The sequence below is a fragment of the Bubalus kerabau genome, chromosome 4 (assembly GCF_029407905.1).
Source record: "Bubalus kerabau isolate K-KA32 ecotype Philippines breed swamp buffalo chromosome 4, PCC_UOA_SB_1v2, whole genome shotgun sequence".
In the NCBI taxonomy this organism is placed as follows: domain Eukaryota; kingdom Metazoa; phylum Chordata; class Mammalia; order Artiodactyla; family Bovidae; genus Bubalus; species Bubalus kerabau.
This window is the reverse complement of record NC_073627.1, coordinates 41,781,785-41,802,902: the sequence shown is the minus strand read 5'-3', so window position 1 is coordinate 41,802,902 and position 21,118 is coordinate 41,781,785. Positions and strand designations below refer to the sequence as shown.

The window sequence follows — 21,118 nt, the reverse complement described above, 5'->3', positions numbered from 1 at the left end:
TTTCTTCAAAAGATCACCAAGCCAAACATTTGGCCATATTTTTATTTACTACATATACTATAAACATATACAATACATGCTACAAAAAAAACATTTTTAAAATTTAACTGTCAAGAAAGTGTATAGTGTTATAATACAATGGCACATGTTTCATATTTTATTTCAAATTGGTTTGCTTATCATCCATTTCAAACCTTTAATAGTGAAATGTTACTTATGGATAATTAAAATTATCTATTTGCATTATTAACAATAAACAATTCCAACAATTAATAAGAACTAACCACGTCAAATATTAGTATCCAAAAAAATGGGTTTTTGCAGAAATTATTATATAAAATATAGCAGCCAATTGCGGTTTATTTTGCTCAGTGACAATGTACATATGCACTTGAATAGGATTCTTGCATTTGCTTTTGGAAGATACTTATAAGAAGTCCTTTGAGTTCTTAAGGTCCAACAACTGCCAAACCCAGGCAAATCCAACCCAACAACTCATGTAATGGCTTTGGACAACCGATCACTGAGAAAGTCTTCTGATTTGGGTAGAGCTGCATGTTCCACCAAAATTACATATGATGAAAAGAGACATTACAAGCCAATATCAAGGTCAGAGGCAAAAAAAAAAAACCACAAACATTCAAATCAGTTGTGACAAAGCTTTTCTACAAATATTTTAGATGTCATACTTTCAGGAAAACAAGATTCAACGTGTATTGGGTTTTACAGTATCTACGCTCTAACTGAAAATGTAAGAGTCGTCAGATGGAATTAAATCTAGTATTGCAAACCTGTCCATTCAACATTACTGAGCACCCACTATGTGCATAGCACTGTGCCAAAATTTTATGAGTATTAATGTCTTTATCAAGCACTATCTTAGTGTGAGGTAAAAATATATTAAATTAGCGTCAACTCATTAGTTTGCTTGTGGTAATGTATGTAATCCTGTGCCAGCTGGCTTCCCTGTGCCATATAATGAGCTTCTGCACACCTCGCATTCACTCTTACAAATCTGTATGCCGGCTGTGCCAGGCACGGTGCTAGTCACTGGGATATCATGATTTAGCATACGTCCAATGAATGCAAATTAATCTTCACCTAGGCTAAACAACTGGAAAAATACTTTTCTAAAATGAGGCCCAAAGCAAAGAACACGGACGGTGTTTCTATTGGTCATATCACACCACAGACCAGTAAGTGCCTCTAGACTGGGAACTAAATTTGAAAAAGTTTCATATGGTAGTCTAAATAGCCTACATCATTTTTGGTCTCAGAAGTCAATTCTTTGGAGCACCTTACCCTATATAAACCATTCCATACTTAAAAGGGTTTGTAAACTAAACTTGAACACAAAGAAAAAGAGCCCCAAGTGAAGGCAGTTTATAACATAGTGTATTTCAAGCACTATTCTGGCCATATGAAACACATACATAAGTAATTCATGATTGGTTCAAACATTTTTCAAAGCACTAAAACCCTATCCCCAAACTCATGTAATTTTAACTTGATTTTTATACAAGTTGTACATAAAGCAAAGGGCAGAATTTGGCCCCCCAACCATCCATGGAATATTCTAAGTGATTGGTCCTTCCACTCCAAGTAGAAGCTAAGAATTCCAAAAAGTCCGCTGACAGAACAACGGCACTCAGGAGAACGGCATGCTGGATCCCATTAGCCAGGAGTCCACTGAACTGTGGTAGCAATGTGAACCTACTATGACCCTTTGAGGGATGGCAGAGAGCTGGGAGTTCGGCTGTTCACGCAGTGAATCCAATACTGGCTTAAAGCTATGCACTGAATAAAGTGCTCTGCACATCCTGCTTATCATCTGGAATGAAAATAAACACTTATCTTGAGAATTAACCTATCTGCAGGTCTAGGGAAAAGGAATTACAAGGCTTGAAAGAATCCCAAGAAAAAGTATGAAGCACTGACTGGGAAGGAAGACAAATGCCTCTAGTAGTGTCCTCAGAATTCTCAGGATTTGAACTGTCAGAATGAGTCATACAATGGTCATGTTCCATAAATGAAAAAGCAATCCCACTGGGTACTATTCACACGTGCATGATTACTTCATGGGGTGGAAGGGAACAGTCTATTGCCATTTGACAGCACAGTTTCAGAATGAAAACCAAACCGTTGAATAAATCAGGGTAAGTGGTGTGCAACACTTCTCTCCCGTCCATCAGTTTTCCACAGGTTGATTTGTATTGCCTGAGAAAAGGGAGGCAAGATGCTGCTCCTTTGAGATACACTCAGGCAATGGTGCTACCACCTAAAATCACCAATTCAAAAGTTAACACACAAGCCCTCCAGTTTCGTACCCTGAATATGGTAAATAAGACCAGGGATGGAGTAGTTCAGTCTAAAAAAGATCACAGGCAACAGAATGCTTATATAAACTAGACTGCTTTGACATCTGTAAGAAAACTGTATAGATGGCAATTGGAAAAAAAAAAAAGATTGTTCCCATCTGTCAGCAAAACTGTTTGTTGAGCTATACTCAGCTGAAGTCCTCATCGGGATTCTGTTGATCCAGCAGACGGACATGTGTGAATGGGAAGTGACCTCGTTTGCCATTACACTCCCCTTCCCACTGACCACTCACATTAATCTTCGTAACCTTTACCAGCTCACCGACCTGCAGGAGGAGAATAAGGACAGCACTTTATTTCCAGTTATGAATGCAAGCTGAAAAACTCCATTCTCTGGTTAGCCATACCCTGCCCATGTGATTGCTCTAGGGCTGATATTACAGAAACGGCTATTTGCTGCCTCCCAAGCCCCAGCCACCAGACCGATTGCTTATGGTTAATGCAGGCAAGAGGAAGAAGTGATTTTAGCAGTGCAGAGAAAAACAGAGTACAGAAAATAGGAGGAATGCTAGAAAATGACACCTTTTGGAAAGGTCAAGTGTCTCTGGAGCAGCAGCCCTACCTAGGATGATCTATATGCCCTGTCTGTGTAGCCACCACTCTTAGCTTCCTGCCTGGTCCACACGGGCCCTCCCCTCTCTGGCATACAGCAGTGCAATCCCCCAGCCCTCTTAGACACACGTCCTGGCCTGGTGCTGCTTGTAGAGCAGAAGACAATCAGAGGAAGCATACTTCATTTGGTCCCAGAAAATGGAAGTGTTCCCATCACCGTCCTACCAAGGCAAGGCTTCCCCACTTGGTACAGGCCAAGACTCCAAATTCCATCAGCTCCCTGAAAGCCTCAACCTTCTTCAGCTAGTTTTACTTGGCAGGCCACTGCCTGCCAGTCCCCCCCACTACCCACCCCTAAGCAGGTACTGACAGACTTTGCTGCTCTCTCAATGCCACCTGGTACCTGTTCCTTAACAGTAGGAGGACATCCTGTTTCTGCTGTTACAGAAAGTTTTCCTGTTGCAACATCAAATATTTTTGACAATCTAGGATATACCTGTGTCTTAATATGAAACTTAAAAGATAAGGTGTTTGATGAATGGATTCACCCTGTAGCCAAGTATTTAACAATGGTGAGGTATGTTCCCAAATGCCACTAAAGAGCTTTATGACTATCCTTGAATTATCAACATCTGAGTTCTGCACACGCAAGTGGTTTCTAAACATTACTGTTCATTTGGTTTAATTAACAATGATATTTAACTCCCATAAAGTACTATAGTGCTTTATATAAAATCATTTTCTAATAATCATATAATCCTTTAAACAGGAATTCTTTTCATTTTACGTATGACATTCAGAACAACTACATGTTACACCTGAAGTCACAAAGCCAGTGACAGGGCTGAGATTTGAGCCCAGAAGTATCCAGCTCCCAAGCCCATTTATGTTCTTCCACTATATTAAGAACTTTCAAACTATGCTCCCCTAGCCCTGCAGGTTCCTTCCCTACGAAGGCCTACAGGCTGACTACCAGCCAAAGCCAACTCGTTTAGGCCAGGGCCTTCTCTTAAACCAGCCTGATCTCACTCACAGAGGAATTAGGTTACCTACTGACCTACCTACAGTTTCCTAAAGAATTATATGAAAAGCTTAGAGGTCTAAAGTGGCTGCAGGAATCATAAGATGCTGAGAAAAGGAAGAGAGAAACCATGGAATATTAGAGAGACAGGGATAAGATACAAGGGTGAGAAAAGGCAGCAGCTTGATTGGTTAATAATGAAGATGAAGGCTGATGGGGAAAGGTGAGGAGAGAGGAAAATGACACTGCGTATCTGTCTTTGCAAACAGATCCAGCTCCTACAGGCTCTAGCACCCAGGGTTCTGTTTATTCCCAGCAATCTTCCAATTCAATTCCTGTTATCTGAGCAGGCCAACTATGACAAGCAAAAATTTTTAGTCTTTGTAGAGGAAGATCTGAACATCAAATGAGAATTTCCTTGGTGGTAAAAACAGTCTGGAAGATTTCTTATATCCCCAATTCTAGTTCTCAAGACTACCTCGCTTGTTCCCATTTTTTAACAATTCTTACAGCATTACAAGAAGTTAGGCTCTATATAAACTCCGTAATGTGTGACTATTAGTGAATTTTCCTCCTTCCTGACCTGTCAGCTACCTTTGACTCCCCATCCTTCTCACACACACACGCACACACACCCCACGTTACTGGAATTAATGCCCCTCTACCGCTAGCCCCTTGCTATGTTACAGTAAACTTTACCAAGTGCAACGCTCTTCCCTCTCATTTTTATTATATACTCATGTTATACTCAAGTGCTATTCAGACAGCTGGACCCAGAATAAGTTCCTGACCTTAAGAAAGAAAAAAAAAACACTTAAAGAAATAGGTATGCTCGTGTCAAAAATTTAAACTGCCACTCATGGGACTTCCCTGGTGGTGGTCCAGTAGTCAAGACTCTGCTTCTACTGCAGGGGCACGGGTTCGATCCCTGGTTGGGAAACTGAGATTCCACATATAGGAAAATAAATAAATAAATAAATAACCTTGCCACACATGTTAGATTCTCCTCCAGATGGGCAGTAAGTGGCCAGTTCCTTTAAGAAGCTGGTCTGATGCCATCCCAGCTATCTGAATCCATTATTTTACTGATATTAAAAACACAACTAAGGGACATGAGGGAACATTCTGGAATGGTGAAAACATTCTATACTTTCATCTGGGTGGTTGTCACATAGGTATATATGCATATAAATTCACTGATCTACATACTTATATACTTAGGACTGGTACATTCTACCAAATGATTTCATATCTAAATAAAAAGGTGAAAAGAATGTTATGTTTCTCCAGCTTTTCTTTGTTGCTCAGTTGTGTCTGATTCTTTGTGACCCCATAGACAGCAGCATACCAGGTTTCCCTGTCCTTCACTATCTCCCACAGCTTTTCTAGGTGTTTTGTAAAAGATGGGTCTTCAGAATAGAAATTTAAGTCCACCATTCTACTTAACACCAAAACCCAGGTTTAAACACCTCTCTTTAAGACTGTCATTCTAAGAATAAGATTGTTGTTATTCTTAAGCATTCAAAGTGCTGTCTCAAATCATGTCCCAAAGAGCTCTAAGCAACGGGTAGTTAAAATGTGGACCATCCACCCGCTCCATGGCATCAGTACCACAAAACCACACTAGCTTCTCTACAAGAGAGCAAAGCCTTCTGCTCTGCCCTCAGACCATTCTTCCTGCAGAGTTCTAAGTGAGAAATGAGTCAGGGCTCCCATACAGCAAGATGCTAGCAGGGAGAAGAATGAAGTGCAAGATAGGCCTTTGGACAGCATCAGGGTCACCTCTGATATACACTCTCTTGGTTCTAACTACACAGAAAGACTCAGGAAAAGCAACCATCTTCTGGAACCCAGAATCGTTTTTTTTACCGTTGATTAGGTTCTTGGCAGAAAAGTCCAAACATCAAGGGGTGAAAGAAAGGTTGGGTCATGACTCTGAAATGGTTCTGATTTTTAAACGTGTAAAAGAGGAAAGCCGTAAGCATTTAATAGGCTAATTAACCTGCCCAAAGTGGCCTTGAAGCACAAATACTTCGAGGTAGACCCTATTAAAATTAAATACCTATGCATAATACCCTATGGGTTCTTTCTCCTGAAATAGTCAAAGCACATAGGGAGTCCTGGGGTCAAGAAGAGACAAGTCCCAAAGGCAAAAACATGACTATCTTTGAGAAAACATAAGGGCCTCAAGTTCCAACTGTCTGGAAGACAGGGTGGCTATGGAGCCTGAGGCAGAGTGCAGGAGGGGATGGGGCAGTCTAGGAATATGGCACTCCACTAAGCGCAGTTCTTTCTCCAAGTCAGAAATGACACAGTAATTTGTGCCCCTCTCCCTGTTAGGCAACAACACTCTAAAGGAGAGTTCCCTCAGGCAAGACCAGGGAAGGTCAGGGGGTGCACACAGGTTTGAAGCTTGGTGTACTAATTCAAAGACAAAGAAAGCGAGACTGAGTGCCTGCCCTAGAAATGCTCCAATTTTAAGACACAAAGGAATGTACTTGCAGTAATAACTGTAGTTCTCACATTACTGATTTCAAAATTCACATTACAGATGGAAGAAAAAACTCATCTGCACACTAATGAAAACGAAAGAACTTCTAAAGGACCTGAAGCACAAGGCAGTTAACCTTTCTTTTCATGAGGCAGACTTCACTAACACCTTGTAAAGGAGAGACTGATGATGCTTTCACCACCAAGGTACTATTTTAGTGTCGAGTTAGTTCCTAGTCTCTCAACCCTATACCACACCCTCAGGAGTAAGTCTGCAAGTAAATCATGGCGTCATCTGTAAAGAGGACCGAATGTAGTTACTCTCTTTTCCTCACTCCCAGGGAACTTAATGAACACTCACCTTTACCGGTGAGTTCCAGGCATAATTAGAAAAAATATGAAGTCCAAATGGCATTAATTTTTGGTGTTACCTAAATAGGAGACGGATAGGGTCAGATACCACTGAGCGACTTCACTCTTACTTTTCACTTTCATGCATTGGAGAAGGAAATGGCAACCCACTCCAGTGTTCTTGCCTGGAGAATCCCAGGGACAGGGGAGCCTAGTGGGCTGCCATCTATGAGGTCGCACAGAGTCGGACACGACTGAAGCGACTTAGCAGCAAATAGGAGACACCAGAAACTGTGTGACCTCCCCTGCTGGCGCAACCCCAGGTGACTGCTTTTCTAGTTTCTATCCCTGCTATCTAGGAGGAAAGGCATCAATAGTTGCCAATGCTTCTTTGATCCAGATTTGCTGCATGATTCCTGTGAGCTCAGGGCAGGAAACACATATAACTAACTTTATGTAAATAAAGCCCGGGAAACCAAGTGCAGAGACAGATTACAAGGACCTTGTTTTCAAAGACTTTCAAACACACCAAGAACACATTTCAAGATCTGACTGAAGGAGAGAAAAAGGTAAGAAAACTACAGCAATCTAAGACAGGGCTCGGCAAACTGTGTGGCCCATGAGCCACATCCAGCTTGCTGCCTGTTTCTGTAAATAGCTTCGCTCTAACACAGCGCGCTCATCTGCTCTTTCGTCTATGGCTGCTTTCCAGCTACAGCGGCAAGCTGACAGGCCGCATGGCCTGTGAGGTCCTCCACAGGGAAAGTCTGCAGGTCCCGGGTCTACGGGATAGGTATTATTTAGGGCCCATCTAAAATCTTTACAATCAGTGGAGACAAGTGAGGCCAATTCAGTCTTAACGATTCACTTGCCTCAGAGACGGACTGAAGTGCACATGGCTCATATTCGTGGATCATTGCAGGTCTTTGAGATTTAACTCGTAGGTACATTTCCTGATGTCAAGCAAAAGCACCACACTGAAGACAGGTGTTACCCTGACTGTAGTCCAAGTCCAAAAAGATCTTTCTGTAGCTCAACAACTGATAATAACTGAAACTAAGTTCCCCACCCTCTTGATGAGAGGTACATGGAACAGGTACATTTTAGCTCAACACAAGGAATTTTCTAAGAACTAGTACAGTCAACGAGACCCGAGGTTCCCAGACTGAAGAGTCAGAGGCACTGCAGCCAATTCTGAGGGGTCCCACCAAGTATTCTGTATTTTTGACGGAAACAGCAATACCTGATGTCTATTATGCCATGTGAACTACCAACTCAGAACTGTTAACAATTTTGACATCAGATTACACTACACCCCTTTCAAAGATGTCATGTCTTTGCAAAGCTGGGCTTTGGCAGTTGCTATGATAAAAATCAAGTACCTTATGAAAATAAGTGTGGAACAGGAAATGAAGGTGGCAATGTTCCATATGATCCCAAGGTTTGAGAAACTTTGCTATTTAATGGGGGGTTAAGTAACTGAAACTATTTATTAAAATGAAAATATTATTTTCTTTCAATTATGTTTATTATTTTTTCAAGTGGGTATGAAGTTATTATACATATAGCCAAGACTTGTCACGCAGTTCTTACACTTCCTAATCTCATTTTTTCTCTCTGGAACAAAGGGGAAATTAAGATCTTCATTTCACTTTTCCATATATAGGTCAAAAGGCCTAAATAACTTAAGGTTTCAGAGCGCTACATGGGGAGATGTAGACTTAATATAGTCACTGCTGCATAATAACCAGGGACCCATGGAACTTTACATCTTCCCTATCTGTGACCAGAAGAACAGGTTCACACCTAAGTCCACCTGAAAGGCTCCTTGATTACTCAGAAGTCTTATCTATCATAGGCAAGAGGCCAGGCTGAATCAGAAAATGAAAGTTACACGAATAGTACATTCCAAGATAATATGATTGTTCTGGACAGTCGACAGAGGCATGAAATAAACTTTAACAACTGCAATTTACAAGATAAGATTCACCACTATTCCAGCTCCCAAGGAGCCATGACTCATGAAACCAAAACCAATCAAATTGAAATCTCAGATCAAATCTAAGACCAAAAAAGTAAATGAGTAAATGGTGCCTCTGCACTGTTCTAGTGTTACTTCCAGTGTTTCTCCTTCAAAATACATTTGTTTAAAATCTGTCTTTATTAGAAGCTCCAGGATGGAACAGATGGTGTCTTCCTGGTTCGGTTACATTCCCCAGTGTTACAGTGAACTGAGGAATACCCCTACTTTGGTTGTTTGCTAGAATTAATCCCTTCTTTCCAACAACCTTCATTCCTACTAGAGAAATCTGATGGGTGGGAAAAGAGGAAGGAGTCGTTGACTTATATTCTACTGGAGGACTCTGGTCACAGCAAATATACCATGCAGGAAACATCCATCTGTAAGGAGAGGACAGGTGGATCCTGAACATAAGTACAGAAACCCTTCCTTAAAAAAAAAAACCTTAGAGAGACACCGATATATAACATAGTAAAAACAAAGTGGCTTTGATTGAAGTAAGAGAGGTGACCCAGAGCATTGCATCCTCAGCTACCTTCTGGGAAATACTAGGAGTTTGAACCCTTATTATACCTGGGGTTCTGCCCACTTCTAAAATGCAATGATTTCAACATCAATTTCAAGTTAACTGTAAAACTTCACTAAAATGTGCCTAGCTTGTCTACAGATCTAAATCTATAATGGGTCAACCACAGCAATGAATTTTTTTCTCATCAGAATGCGAAGGTCAGAAAGTCAGAGCTTACTAATCTTATCTCCTGGCTTCATCTCCACAGGGACTAGGCATCAGCTCCTATGGAAACCAGAGATGGGAAAGGAAACTGCCTCCCTGCACGGAGAGTACACATGAGGACATGCTGCCAGTTACACCACACAAAACTGACAGGAGGGCAGCATCACCACCACAAAACAAAAAGTACCACAGATGCAATCTGGGCATGGTTGAAAAGGCCCCACTGTAGATCTGGACTCCTCATCTCTCCAACTAGTTTAAACAACCCATTCAATCCATCTCTTACTTTTTTTCAATAAATGAATAGGGGTATCTAAGGTCTTTTCTAGCTTTAGATTTCTGTGATGCTAAACTAACATGATGTTTTCTTAAGTACATGAGATGTTTTTAAAGTTATTATTTGGGGTATTTGTTCTAACGTGAAAGAGGCTATTGTCATCAGTCAACACATGTGGCTCAAAACTAATACCCAACCAAAAAAGGAAACTTACTGGCATCATAAACCACTCTTCTACTTTAGTCTTTATTTTACAAGATTTAGGTTTCACAGTAGGAGAGCAGCTCAACCATTTTGGAGCACTAAAGCCTCTAATTAAGGCAAGCATCGTTGGGGCAAACAATTCTGGGAATTCCCTGATGGTCCAGTGGTTAGGACTCGGCATTTTCACTGCCATGGGCCCAGGTTCAATCCCTGGTTAGGGAACTGCTGCTGCTGCTAAGTCACTTCAGTAGTGTCTGACCCTGTGTGACCCCATAGACGGCAGCCCACCAGGCTCTCCTGTCCTTGGGATTCTCAAGGCAAGAACACTGGAGTGGGTTGGCATTTCCTTCTCCAATGCATGAAAGTGAAGTCGCTCAGTGGTGTCCAACTCTTAGATCCTGCAAATTGTTCAGTGAGGTCAAAAACAAACCAAACCAAACCAATTCTCTTTGAGAAAGGAATTGCAAATGGAAGCAAAATTAATGTGGTAACTATTCTCTCCTGGGTGTTGGCCAGCTATTTCCACACTCCAGCCCAGCGCTAACGCGCCTGCAATAAGCGTCGAGTCACAGCTGCCATGGCACAGCACCATCTTGGCTGTTGCCATTATATGAACTTAAATGAAAACATGAAGCTAGAAACTTGTTTTCCTTATCCTCCAAATTCTAAGTGGGAAAAGTAGTATAACCTAGACAACATATAATTCCTTTCTCATCAAAAGCAGGACACAATACTTTTCAGTCATAATATGATCTCAAAATATATACATTTTAAAAGCACACATTTTTTTTCAGTCAGACCTGTAGACCTAACCCTCCTTTGCACCCCCTCTTCAGAATGCAAAAGAAAAATTTTAAATCCAGTAGTATCAGACTATTTCAAATAAATTTCAGCTCACTGTACAGCCTTTTACTTAGGCAACTCCCACTCCTCAGTGTATAAGCATGATCCAAAGGATTTTAGAGATTTCTATTTACAAAAATATATTAATACTTTAGCCCCTTCTCTGCTAACCTGCACCCCCACCTGAGTAACTTCAGCCTATGTTCATGAAATCTAGCTACTTGCTTAAAGTTATCATATCTGAAAGGCTCTGAAAGACAGGAAAGCATGCCACTTCTACACTAGCTTTTATGCTGAACCACTACCTTTGCATAACTCAGAAAGGGAGGGAGGGAGGAAGGGAAGAAGAAAGAGAAGAGGTAAGAGACAAAGCTGTGAGTGCTAAGGATAAGAATAAATACAATGCAATGGTTGGCCAGAGGAGATGGGCTACCAAGGATAACTATTCACCAGTAAAAGGTAAAAATTTATTCCTCAGGAGGAACTGGTTTCTTGAGTATAAAATGCATCAAACAACAAAGACCAAGTAAACCTGCTGCTTCTTGGAATTAATACTTTTGGGTATCTATCTCATTATATCTTTACAATTAATCAACGGTAAGAAACCCCAAGCCCCCTAAAGTAAAAACACATTTCTATAAGAAAATTCATTTAAGTATTTTGATAGAGACCACTTATACTCAAATTTGTGGAGCCCACTTATTTCAGATAATGATAAACAGAAAGAAACAGATTAGAATGTAGATTGAAAAAAATATTTTAGGTTAATTCCTGTGAATTCAGGTGGTGTTATTAAAGAAGTCAAAGTATGGTTTAGTAAATCAATCAGAACATTCAGTTATACAGTTTTAAGCTTACTCATTCCAAAATAGGTTTTCTATAAAAAAGAGAAAACCCAACATTAAGTGCCAAGATCAGTACTTAATGGTAAAAGTACCAGTCAACATCTATAACAATGTTACAACGATGCTGCTTGTATTCAGCATTCCTACAAAGCTCTAAGAGGTCTGAAAGGGAGACCCTGTAGCAGATCTCTTCTTTCTACATTTTGCACATTATGTACCTCCAAAGCCAAGGCTGTCTTGTCGTAGGCATTAGGGACTCGCTTCTGGATTACCCTGGCATAAATGGGCCCATTCTGGAGGTTAGGGAGCGGAGTGTTGACGCTGGGTTGGGCATAGGGCCCAGGCTCCGGCCCACCCAGTGGCTGTGGGTGGGAACCCTCCTGGTTACCTCCAATCAGAGCCGATACTGAGGCGGAGGCAGGTCTATACTTCTCCACGTAAGGGACTGGAATCATCCCTCTCTTGCCTTCGCTGTCCTCCGCATTCCACCACTGCTCTTCAGGCTTATCCCGGATTCTCAGGATGTCTCCTTTCTTAAAGGGAAGATCTTCTTCATCATTCCCATTAAAGTCAAAGAGGGCTCGTACATACTCTGCCTCTTCCTGCCTGAGAATCACTCCACTACCCTGCCTGGATCTGGAAACTGGTTCTATCAACGTTGTAGTGTCCAAATAGTGTATTTTGTAGAATTCCAGTAAAGCAGGCAATGAATCAAATTCTTGATCTCCTATTCGGAGTCTGGAGGGACTCACCCCTAAAAAAAAAAAACAGAGCAGGGTATTATTGAAAGATATACTGGAGATGAAATGCAGATTTTTAAGCATCTCCCCGCATATATTTACTCAATATTTAACCAGAAAGAAAGAGAAGGAAAAAAATAATCTAAATAACCCCTTCTCCTAACAGTAAACTAAAATCATACTTTGTAGCTCAAATGTTCCCTGGGAATAAAGTGAGCGATCACCACCTGCAGCAGAGAAGAGACAGAGGCTGTGATAGAGCAACCACGCCTGTCAGGACAAGCTCACATATTGGACCAAAGACAGAGCACTATGGAGACTTCTTGTTCATTCTCCCGAAACGTTCCGTGGCTATTTAATTTACAGAGTACAAGGGTTCAAGGCTGTGTTAGTCTTCTTTTTCTTTTCAACCTCAGGAAATGTAGCAAGCTCTCCGTTTTCACAGGTCCCAGCAGCTATCCCAACAAAAGGTGGGATATTTTATTCTCAATTTTTCACTTCTGCAAACAATGCTCTTACGAGTGCTTTTATTAATGAACATTTTTTTATTACCTCCTTAGGATAAACTTCTTCAAACGCAACTGCTGGATCAAAGGGTAAGAACACTAAGGTTTATGTTGCCTGTCGTCCAAAAAGTTTTGATTTTACACTCGCACCAGTGGATTATGAGTTCCCATTTCCCCCATGTCCTTGCCAGAACAGCAAGGATGTCTCTTCTTAAATATCATCTTTGATTGTTTGATATTTTTCACATTTATTGAATATCTGTACTTCTTTTGTGAAAATTACTTGTTCGAGTTCTTTGTTAAAGAGAGGGCCTAAACTACCCTCACCACTCCTATAAAAACCAGTCAGTCAAAACAAAAACCTAGCCAATCCATCTAAAAACCCTTTGCTGTTAATGCTGTGAAACAGGAAAACTGCGGTAGCCCAGCTGTCTAAATTGCTTCGCCACTCTAAAAAAATGAGACCAAATTATTTTGTTCCGTGTTAGAAAAAGCTCTGTCCGGATAGACCAGAAAAAGTACATTTAAAATTCTCTCCTGGGGACAGGTGAAGTGATAAACTTTGGAGGTTAACCAGAAGTCCTCAATACAGAACGTATATTGATGATTGACTTCTCTTTCCACCCATATGAAACAAAGGCCGAAACTCAATTTAGAGGACAGATGCACATTTCTTACATTGCAAAAGTCCATCTGTGGAATTCATGGCTATAAACTAAAACAAGTTAATAGCCCACAGTCAGTAATGTTGGCTGTCTCTCTGACTCAAGATGTTGAAATACATGCTCATACCCAGGATTGTCCATCTATGGCAAACACTCCTCAGACACCAGCAGAATGCAACCCCAATAGTTCCAAGTACAGAACTGGTGACTGGAGAGATGATTTTGGTTATGACCACACCAGAGCACAGTGGTGCTATATTCTGGAGTTTCTCGTCTCTAAAGTTGATCACTGATAGGTAATCATTCCTATTCCAGCCTGGTAAACAAGGACGACGCATGGCTACCTCATCTATCACCTCTAGGCTACAGTGATCCTTCAGGCCTGTGGAACTATGTGAAAGACAGAGTCAGTGTGAGCTCCAAGAAGACCTACTTGGTACTGCCTGGTCAAGAAAGCCTAAAGGGCAGAGTGGTAGGGAGAACCTTCACACCAGCAGAGAACCTAGCTTAGAAAATTGTCCTGGTGACACCTAGGAAGAAAAGTTCCCTTCTTAGAATTCACCCAACAATACACCAAGGTACAACTGCCAATATGGCTGTCACTAGTCACCCTTTAGGGACCGTGTCATTAACTGTTAGATAATGAACATAACCCTCAAGTGAGGAAAATCTGTCCCCAGGTTTGACAAACTCACAGCATAGCTGGGCATACAAAGGCAAACACAGTGTGGCTGGTGAGCAAGGAGCATAGCAGCATTTTTCAGGAAGACATTCTTTTTCTCCCCTGGCATTCACTTCCAATTGGGGATGTACTCTTACAAAAATCAGTGGCAACAACAAGCTACGTTTTAAGATAGAACAAAATTACGATAAAAGAATAGCTCTTTCCATTCCTGAATGGTTCTTTCTTTCCTTCTTTCATTTTGCCCCATTGGGAAGCTTGCGAGATCTCAGTTCTCTGACAAGGAACTGAACCAAGATCCCAGTAGCGAAAGCCTGGAGTCCTAACCACTGAACCACCAGAGAACTCCCTCTTTTCCTATCCTCATGACAGTATAATTATTCCATAGAGGAACACCTGTTTTGTGTACTGCTGCAGCAGGTACATGTTTTTGTGTATATATATATAAACATGTACCTGCTGCAGCAGTTATATATATAGGCAATCAAGCTTCAGGAGAGGAGGGGGAACAAAATACACATACGTAAGTTCCAGATAAGCCCAAACCTCAACACAGCTATGTGCTCCCGCTCCTTTTCCCTAGTTCATCTCTTTCCAACCACAAACAGCTAAAGCCAGGAAATAGAAGGGCGGGAAAGGAAGGAGACACAGTCAGTCAGTCTAGAGAACAGAACCAACAGCAGAGTTCTCATAGCTTGGACTTGGAAAACCTCACTGACTTGTTCTCCATCAAACCTGTGCTGGATTCTCAATGTGCAGTTATGAACATAGTCAGAAATCAAAATCAATGCAGTCTGAGCTATCTTTTAACGAAAAGAGTTGTACATGCTCATCTCATCACTTCCAAGCATGTCAGCCCTCAGGTTACAACAGTTTTTTACAATACCATTCCCTGAGGGTTTTATGAAGAACACCCAAGAGCTCTGTGGGCTAAACAGGCCAAGTCACTTCTGGCATGGGCATCGCCACAGTGGCTCCATTATCAGTCTCTTAATCTCACACTTCCTCTCCTTTCCTCTCTCCTCAATTCTCATTCCCTTTCTTCTTTCTCCACTGCCTATAGTATTTATAGAGGTTCCTTGAACGCTCTTACCATCTGTCCACTACAAAGGACTAACAAGGCCACTGACTTCATTTGAGAAAGTATCCTGAAGAAGTTCTAAAAATGGTGGCTATCAGCATGTGACTTTGCAGATTCAGACTTGCAAAGTTTGAAGAATTCAGGCTGTGGTATTTCTAGCTATCTGAATTGTTATTTAACTTTTCACAGGGATCGATACTACTAATAATAATAAAATTTCTAAAAGTAGCTGGTGTATTATAGATGCCCAATAAAAGGCAAATGAGCTTAATATATATCCCCCAAACCTCTGAACACCTCTGTAAATTTTCAATTCTTCCCAAAGAAGATTCCACAGAATCTCAAGATGCTTCTCAAAAAGTGCTGTGGTCACTGGTTTGAAAAACCCACTATCCAATACCTGCCTGTCTAGAGTCACAAATTCACATGAACATACGGAAGGCTTAGAGAATCCGGCGAGAAGGGGGTGGTCCTAAAATCTTTAAGTAACTAAAGAACTCCTCATAGAACCACTGAATATCTTTAACTCATTAAAGAGTGAATCATGAGGACCAGGTTTGAGAACTACAAGGATGAGCCAAACAAATGAAATAAATGCTGGATGTTCAAAAAGGCAGCAGTGGATAAGAGGCAGTCCCCTAGGATCTCCAGAAGTGGCCTGGCCCAGCACCACCTTGAAGAGGCAGCACAATCATCACCCTAGCATCTGCCCCCACCCCCAAAATGAGACAAGTTTTTATGTTCCCCTCACCCACTAGGGCCAACAGGTAGGAGGTTCTGGGCTGAGCGGGTAATGGAAGCCATCATCTTATTTCCACACACTGGATCCAAAGTTCCTTCATACTTCTTGATGCACCCCCACCCAGCACTTACTCCTTCAGACACGCTGTGAGCCTCTCAAAGCTGAGAATTGTTTTCCATTTTGCTTCAATTTTTCCCTCTCCACCACATCTGTTAATATACCTAACGCTAGTTCCATTCCTAAGCATTTAATATACTAAAACTCATTTAATCCTTGAAATAACCCTGTCAGCACTATTTCCCCTCTTTCACTGATGAGGAAACTGAGGCAGAGAGAAGTTAAAGAACTTGCCTAAAGTTATATGAGCAGTAAGCAGAAGGTAAGGAAGGTTCAAACCCAGACTTCAGAACACAAGCTTTTAACTATTCTCCCAAATCATATTTACTGTTTTATTGACTGTTTATTGGACAAGGTCTAGTAAAACCTCATGTTCAAGAGGTAAAAACTAGTGGATCAATCAACGATTGCAAAGTCTTCCCAAGAGGTACACCTGACAGAGTGTGACCAGTAGATTTGACCAAGCCCTGCCCTATGGCCCTGGGGCACAGTCAGGGGACTTCCAGGCAATGGCAGCACTGGCAGCCTGTGGGAGCTAAACACAAGTTAAAAACAAGCTAACTGGAAAAGGCTGAGAATGTCTGGTCTATTTTGTTCATATACCTCTAAAATGTATATCTAAGACATTCCGTACAAATTCATCCTATGCATTATGTCCACAAAATACATTATATAATCCTAAACAAAAAGCTCATTTCCCATATTTAATCTGCCAAATAAGGTTATTAAAAACCTCTTCGTCACTGACTTTAGATAGCAGATGCATACTGCCTTAGTGCTAAAGCCAGCTTCTTGTCATCCTTTCCTTTGGTCTTTACTTAGGCCATGCCATGCGGCATGCAGGATCTTAGTTCCCCAACCAGGGATCAAATCCATGCCCCCACAGTGGAAGCCTGGAGTCTTAACCACTGGACAGCCAGGGAAGTCCCTCCTTTCAGTCTATAAACAGAACCTGGGGCCCAGAACAGAGACAAAAGTGTTGAGGCTTCAAACTGCACTGCTGGGATCTCAAAAGTAAACTGGCTTTGACAGAAAGCAGTGCAGTGTAACAGTGTCAGCTCTCAGGCCACAATTCCTAGGTTCAATTCTGGCTCAGTCACTTACAAGCTGTGTGACTTTGGGGCACTTTACTGTATCTCTGACTGTCAGTTTCCTCATCTATTAAATGGAAATAGTTTAATAAGTGGAGATCATAGTACTTTCCTCACTGGACTGTTATAGACAGTAAATGAGACAAGGCATATAACGTACTCAGCAAAGTGCCTGGCACAGAATAACCAGTCAATAAATGTCAGCTATTAATATTATATATGCCTCTCTAAAATTGAAGAAATTCTTCCGTGTGGTTTCAAAAGAAAAGAGCTTGATGAGGGGAGGGGGAGAACAAAGATTAAGTAATCTTTATAAAGACAGCAACTGAATCAATTGTCCTATGCAGAAAATAGGGTACATGGCAGAAACAAAAAGGACCACAATGCCCATGAACCTTCCACACCCCAGCCACAAACTCTGGCAATCCTCACCTTCTCTCCTGGGCCAAAGATCTGAATTCATATCTGTTATGAAAAGGTGGAGCTCAACATTAAGCTAAGAGCTGAGATTAAAGTTATTAACACCAAGACGTGGGGAAAGCTCAAACAAAGCTGTGTGTTAGTCACTCAGTCGTGTCCAACTCTTCGTGACTCCATGGATTGTAGCCTGCCAGGCTCCTCAGTCCATGGGATTCTCCAGGCAAGAATACTGGACTGGGTTGCCATTTCCTTCTCCCGGGGATCTTCCCCACCCAGGGATTGAACCTGGGTTCTCCTGCACTGCAGGCAGATTCTTTACCACCTGAGCCACCAGGGAAGCCCCTGCTGCTATTTCCAAATTTTGCAACCAAGTAAACACACAAAAGGTTGAGAACTTGAGTTTCAGTGACTGTTTGCCATCACATCACTGCACAGTAATGCAAAACCCCAGACATCATGAAGGTGGTAGAAAGTAGAACATATCTGGTTTAGAGCAAACACACATTCCCACCTCATGTTACAATGCTATTAAACCAAACAGACTGAGAAAGACCTAGAATAATTTGTAAGCTTTACGATCCCTACGCTTTTTTTTTAATTGATATGTGTTAACAAGAGATTATCCCATTTCATTTCTGGTCAGAGAGAATAAACCTAAATTAGGACTCTCCTAAAAAAGTAAGTCTGCAAAGGCTGGTTCAGGAGTCTCCTAATTCAGGTGAGACTGGCCTGAATCTAGTCTCACGTGGTCAAGATTAAACTGCTTCCACCTGGAACAGCGAGGCAGCACTAAGACTCTCCGTACTGTTACACAGATAACAGTAACCTCAGAATTACTCTGTATACCACAAATTTCAAGTACCAAGTGCACAAACCCCTTTAAAAACTCCAGTGGCCTGGGTGAGTGTCATGTCTCAACCTTTAGCAAGGAAGATCCCGTGCAGATCATTTAAACTCTGAAGAGAGTCACTTCAGTGGGATCTGTTTTCAACATCTAGGAAGACTCAAGCCACAGACCTCAACTTACTGAACAAGGAGAGGCCCTGGAGGACAAGACTGATAACGTTCAAGTCCAGGGAAAAATGAACTTCCATTCACTTTCAGGGGAGGGATTGTTTCCACTGGCTTATTTCTGAATTATTTCCTGAAGTAAAAAAAAAAAATCTTTCCTCCACTGATTGCTTTGAAAACTATAACCCCCTCATTTTGGAGAACAGTCTCTGGACGCTAAGATCGCTTGGACACAGTCAGCCGGGCATCAGCTTATTCAGGGTTGGTCACAGAGGCTTTTCTTCTATAACCAAGGCACTTAGCTCACCACCTTCATTCTCCGCGGGGGAAGAGGAAGGTAAAAGTATTTTGGAAAAATGCCCAAGAAAGGAAAAAGCTGACCGATTTCCTGAGGGTGTCTCCATCCCTCTCGGCCAGTATGTGGTGACTTCCTACTAAAGGCCACCAGGGGAGTATAGCCAAACCCGGCTCTCCAACACTGCAGGAAATGTTTCAAGCCTAAAAAGCCACTTGTAGGATTATCGGATTCATTCCCGGCACTGCTGCCAAGTGATGCCCCCGCAGTGCCAACATCATTCTCAGCTCTTTGTCCCCACGTTGCCCGGCTCTGCTCGGGCGCTAGCCCCACCCTGGGGCCGAGGCAGTTCCCCTTCCCCTGGGCTGTCCTCCCAAGTCACACCCAGAGGCCTGGGTCAGCGGCTCCTCCTCCCCCACACACTCGCGCTGGTCCGTGGGAGCGAGCCCCGGCAGAAGCTGCGCCCCGGCCACGCTCACTCCAGCCCTGTGCCCACGTCCCTCGTGGGGGTCAGCTCTCAAGGAGCAGCCAGGCTGGGGAGTTCCGCGGCCCTCACCCCCGCCCGGGGCCTCCCGTCCCGTCCGTCCCTCACCGGGCGGAGGCTGGGCGGGCGACGGTGGCACCGGCGGGCGCGGGCCGCTGCTGTTGATGATGTAGTGGGAGACGCGCGAGTTCTCGGAGACGCTGAGCACATAGTCCCCGGGGCTAGTGCTCGAGTCCCGCACCAGGAACACCCCGTGCCGCTGGCCCTGCAACAGCGCCACCGCCTCCTGCCGACTCAGCCGCCCCCAGTACCAGCTACTCCGCTCCTCCGAGTCGAAGTTGCCCGCCATGGCCGCCTCCGCGCCTACACGCTGGGCCGCCGCCGCCGCCGCCGCCGCGCGCGCCCCTCCAGCCCCGGCCCCGCCGCCCAGCGGACCGGCTCGGGTCTCAGCCTCACAGCAGCGCCCGAAATGGCGGCGGCGGCCGCAGGCCTTCCCCACCGGAAATGACGTGCTCCTGGCCCCCGGGAGGATGCCGGGAAGGGGACCACCGCCCGCCATTGGGAGAAGGGCAAGCGACAGATCGTGAGAGCACTGCGCATGCGGCCTCTTGGGCGTCGCCGCCTGGCTGGGACTGGGACTGCAGAGGGTGGGGGGCCCTCCAGGACCGAGGGGCAGGGCTTCAGCTGCCAGTCGGCTGTTGGCGACGCGGTGCTTTGCTCCTCCAGGTTTCAAGTTACTGGAAGGCCCAGGCTTCTAGGCAGCGACTAGGGTACAGAATTAGAGCAGAAAAGGTGATGTGGCCCCAGGGGCTGTGTTTCCTGAGACTGTCTTTTTCCGATGGTTCCTCCAGCTTCTCCCCATGCCTGCTGAAGTTCTTGTTTTCATTGATTCATTCAGCAAACAGTTGACACCACATTTGCCCTGAGGGTGCAAAGGTCATCAAGGGTGAGCCCTTCCCTCACCGAATTCTCAGACCAGTGGGAGAAACCAGGAAACAGTCTATGAGGAAGGCGTGCCAAGTGATACGATGGGGAAGGGGCAAGGGGCTCTAGGAACACATAGCAGAGCCCCCTAATCCATTCTGTAGGGGAATCCAGGAGGGCTTCCCAGAGGAGGTGACTTGCACTGAATATTGAAAGGCAGTCAGGGAAGAGCATTCAAGACAAAGGGAACAGAGTGTGCCAAGCCAGGTGGAAGTATGGAGTTCTCTCTGTCTAGGCTCTTAAGACACCTGCCCAGATTCTCTAAACTCTAATTGTGGCCATGGGTATCCTCTGCTCTCCCTGCTGTCAGGACCATTTCTACCTCTACATCCCGTATCTATTTTTGTATTCCTGTGACAGCCTGCTCACTGCTTTCTATAGTCTTGCTGTCCCTAATTGTATAGCACACATCTGCCAGTTTGTACTTTCTCAATTATAGTTCTGAGTCAGCTGCGATTCTGTATAAAACTTTTAACAACCTCCAGGTGTTAGAACTCCCCGTTTACCTCGCAGCATACAACCAAGCCAGCATCTCATCTTCACCACTTCTACATGAACCTTGTGTTTCTTCTCTCTGGAATGCCCC

The 21,118-nt window shown here is 43.3% G+C and overlaps 1 protein-coding gene and 1 non-coding gene across 3 annotated transcripts; one reads left to right on the top strand and one right to left on the bottom strand.

Moving 5' to 3' along the window:
• On the bottom strand, window positions 1–20,041 carry CRK (CRK proto-oncogene, adaptor protein). 2 transcript variants are annotated; one of them, XM_055576975.1, is made up of 3 exons: window positions 19,657–20,041; window positions 11,933–12,468; window positions 1–2,644 (listed from the first exon to the last, which is right to left on the bottom strand). In XM_055576975.1, exons 1-3 carry the CDS (start codon window positions 19,895–19,897, stop codon window positions 2,507–2,509), a joined length of 915 nt encoding a protein of 304 aa, XP_055432950.1. In that variant the 5' UTR covers window positions 19,898–20,041; the 3' UTR covers window positions 1–2,506. The 2 variants fall into 2 exon arrangements, with proteins under 2 accessions (XP_055432950.1, XP_055432951.1); XM_055576976.1 differs by having other exon boundaries at window positions 2,502–2,644; window positions 12,103–12,468.
• TRNAE-UUC (transfer RNA glutamic acid (anticodon UUC)) lies at window positions 10,176–10,248 on the top strand. Its single transcript has one exon. It is a non-coding gene; the product is annotated as a tRNA-Glu (tRNA).
• Window positions 20,042–21,118: the final 1,077 nt, after the last annotated feature.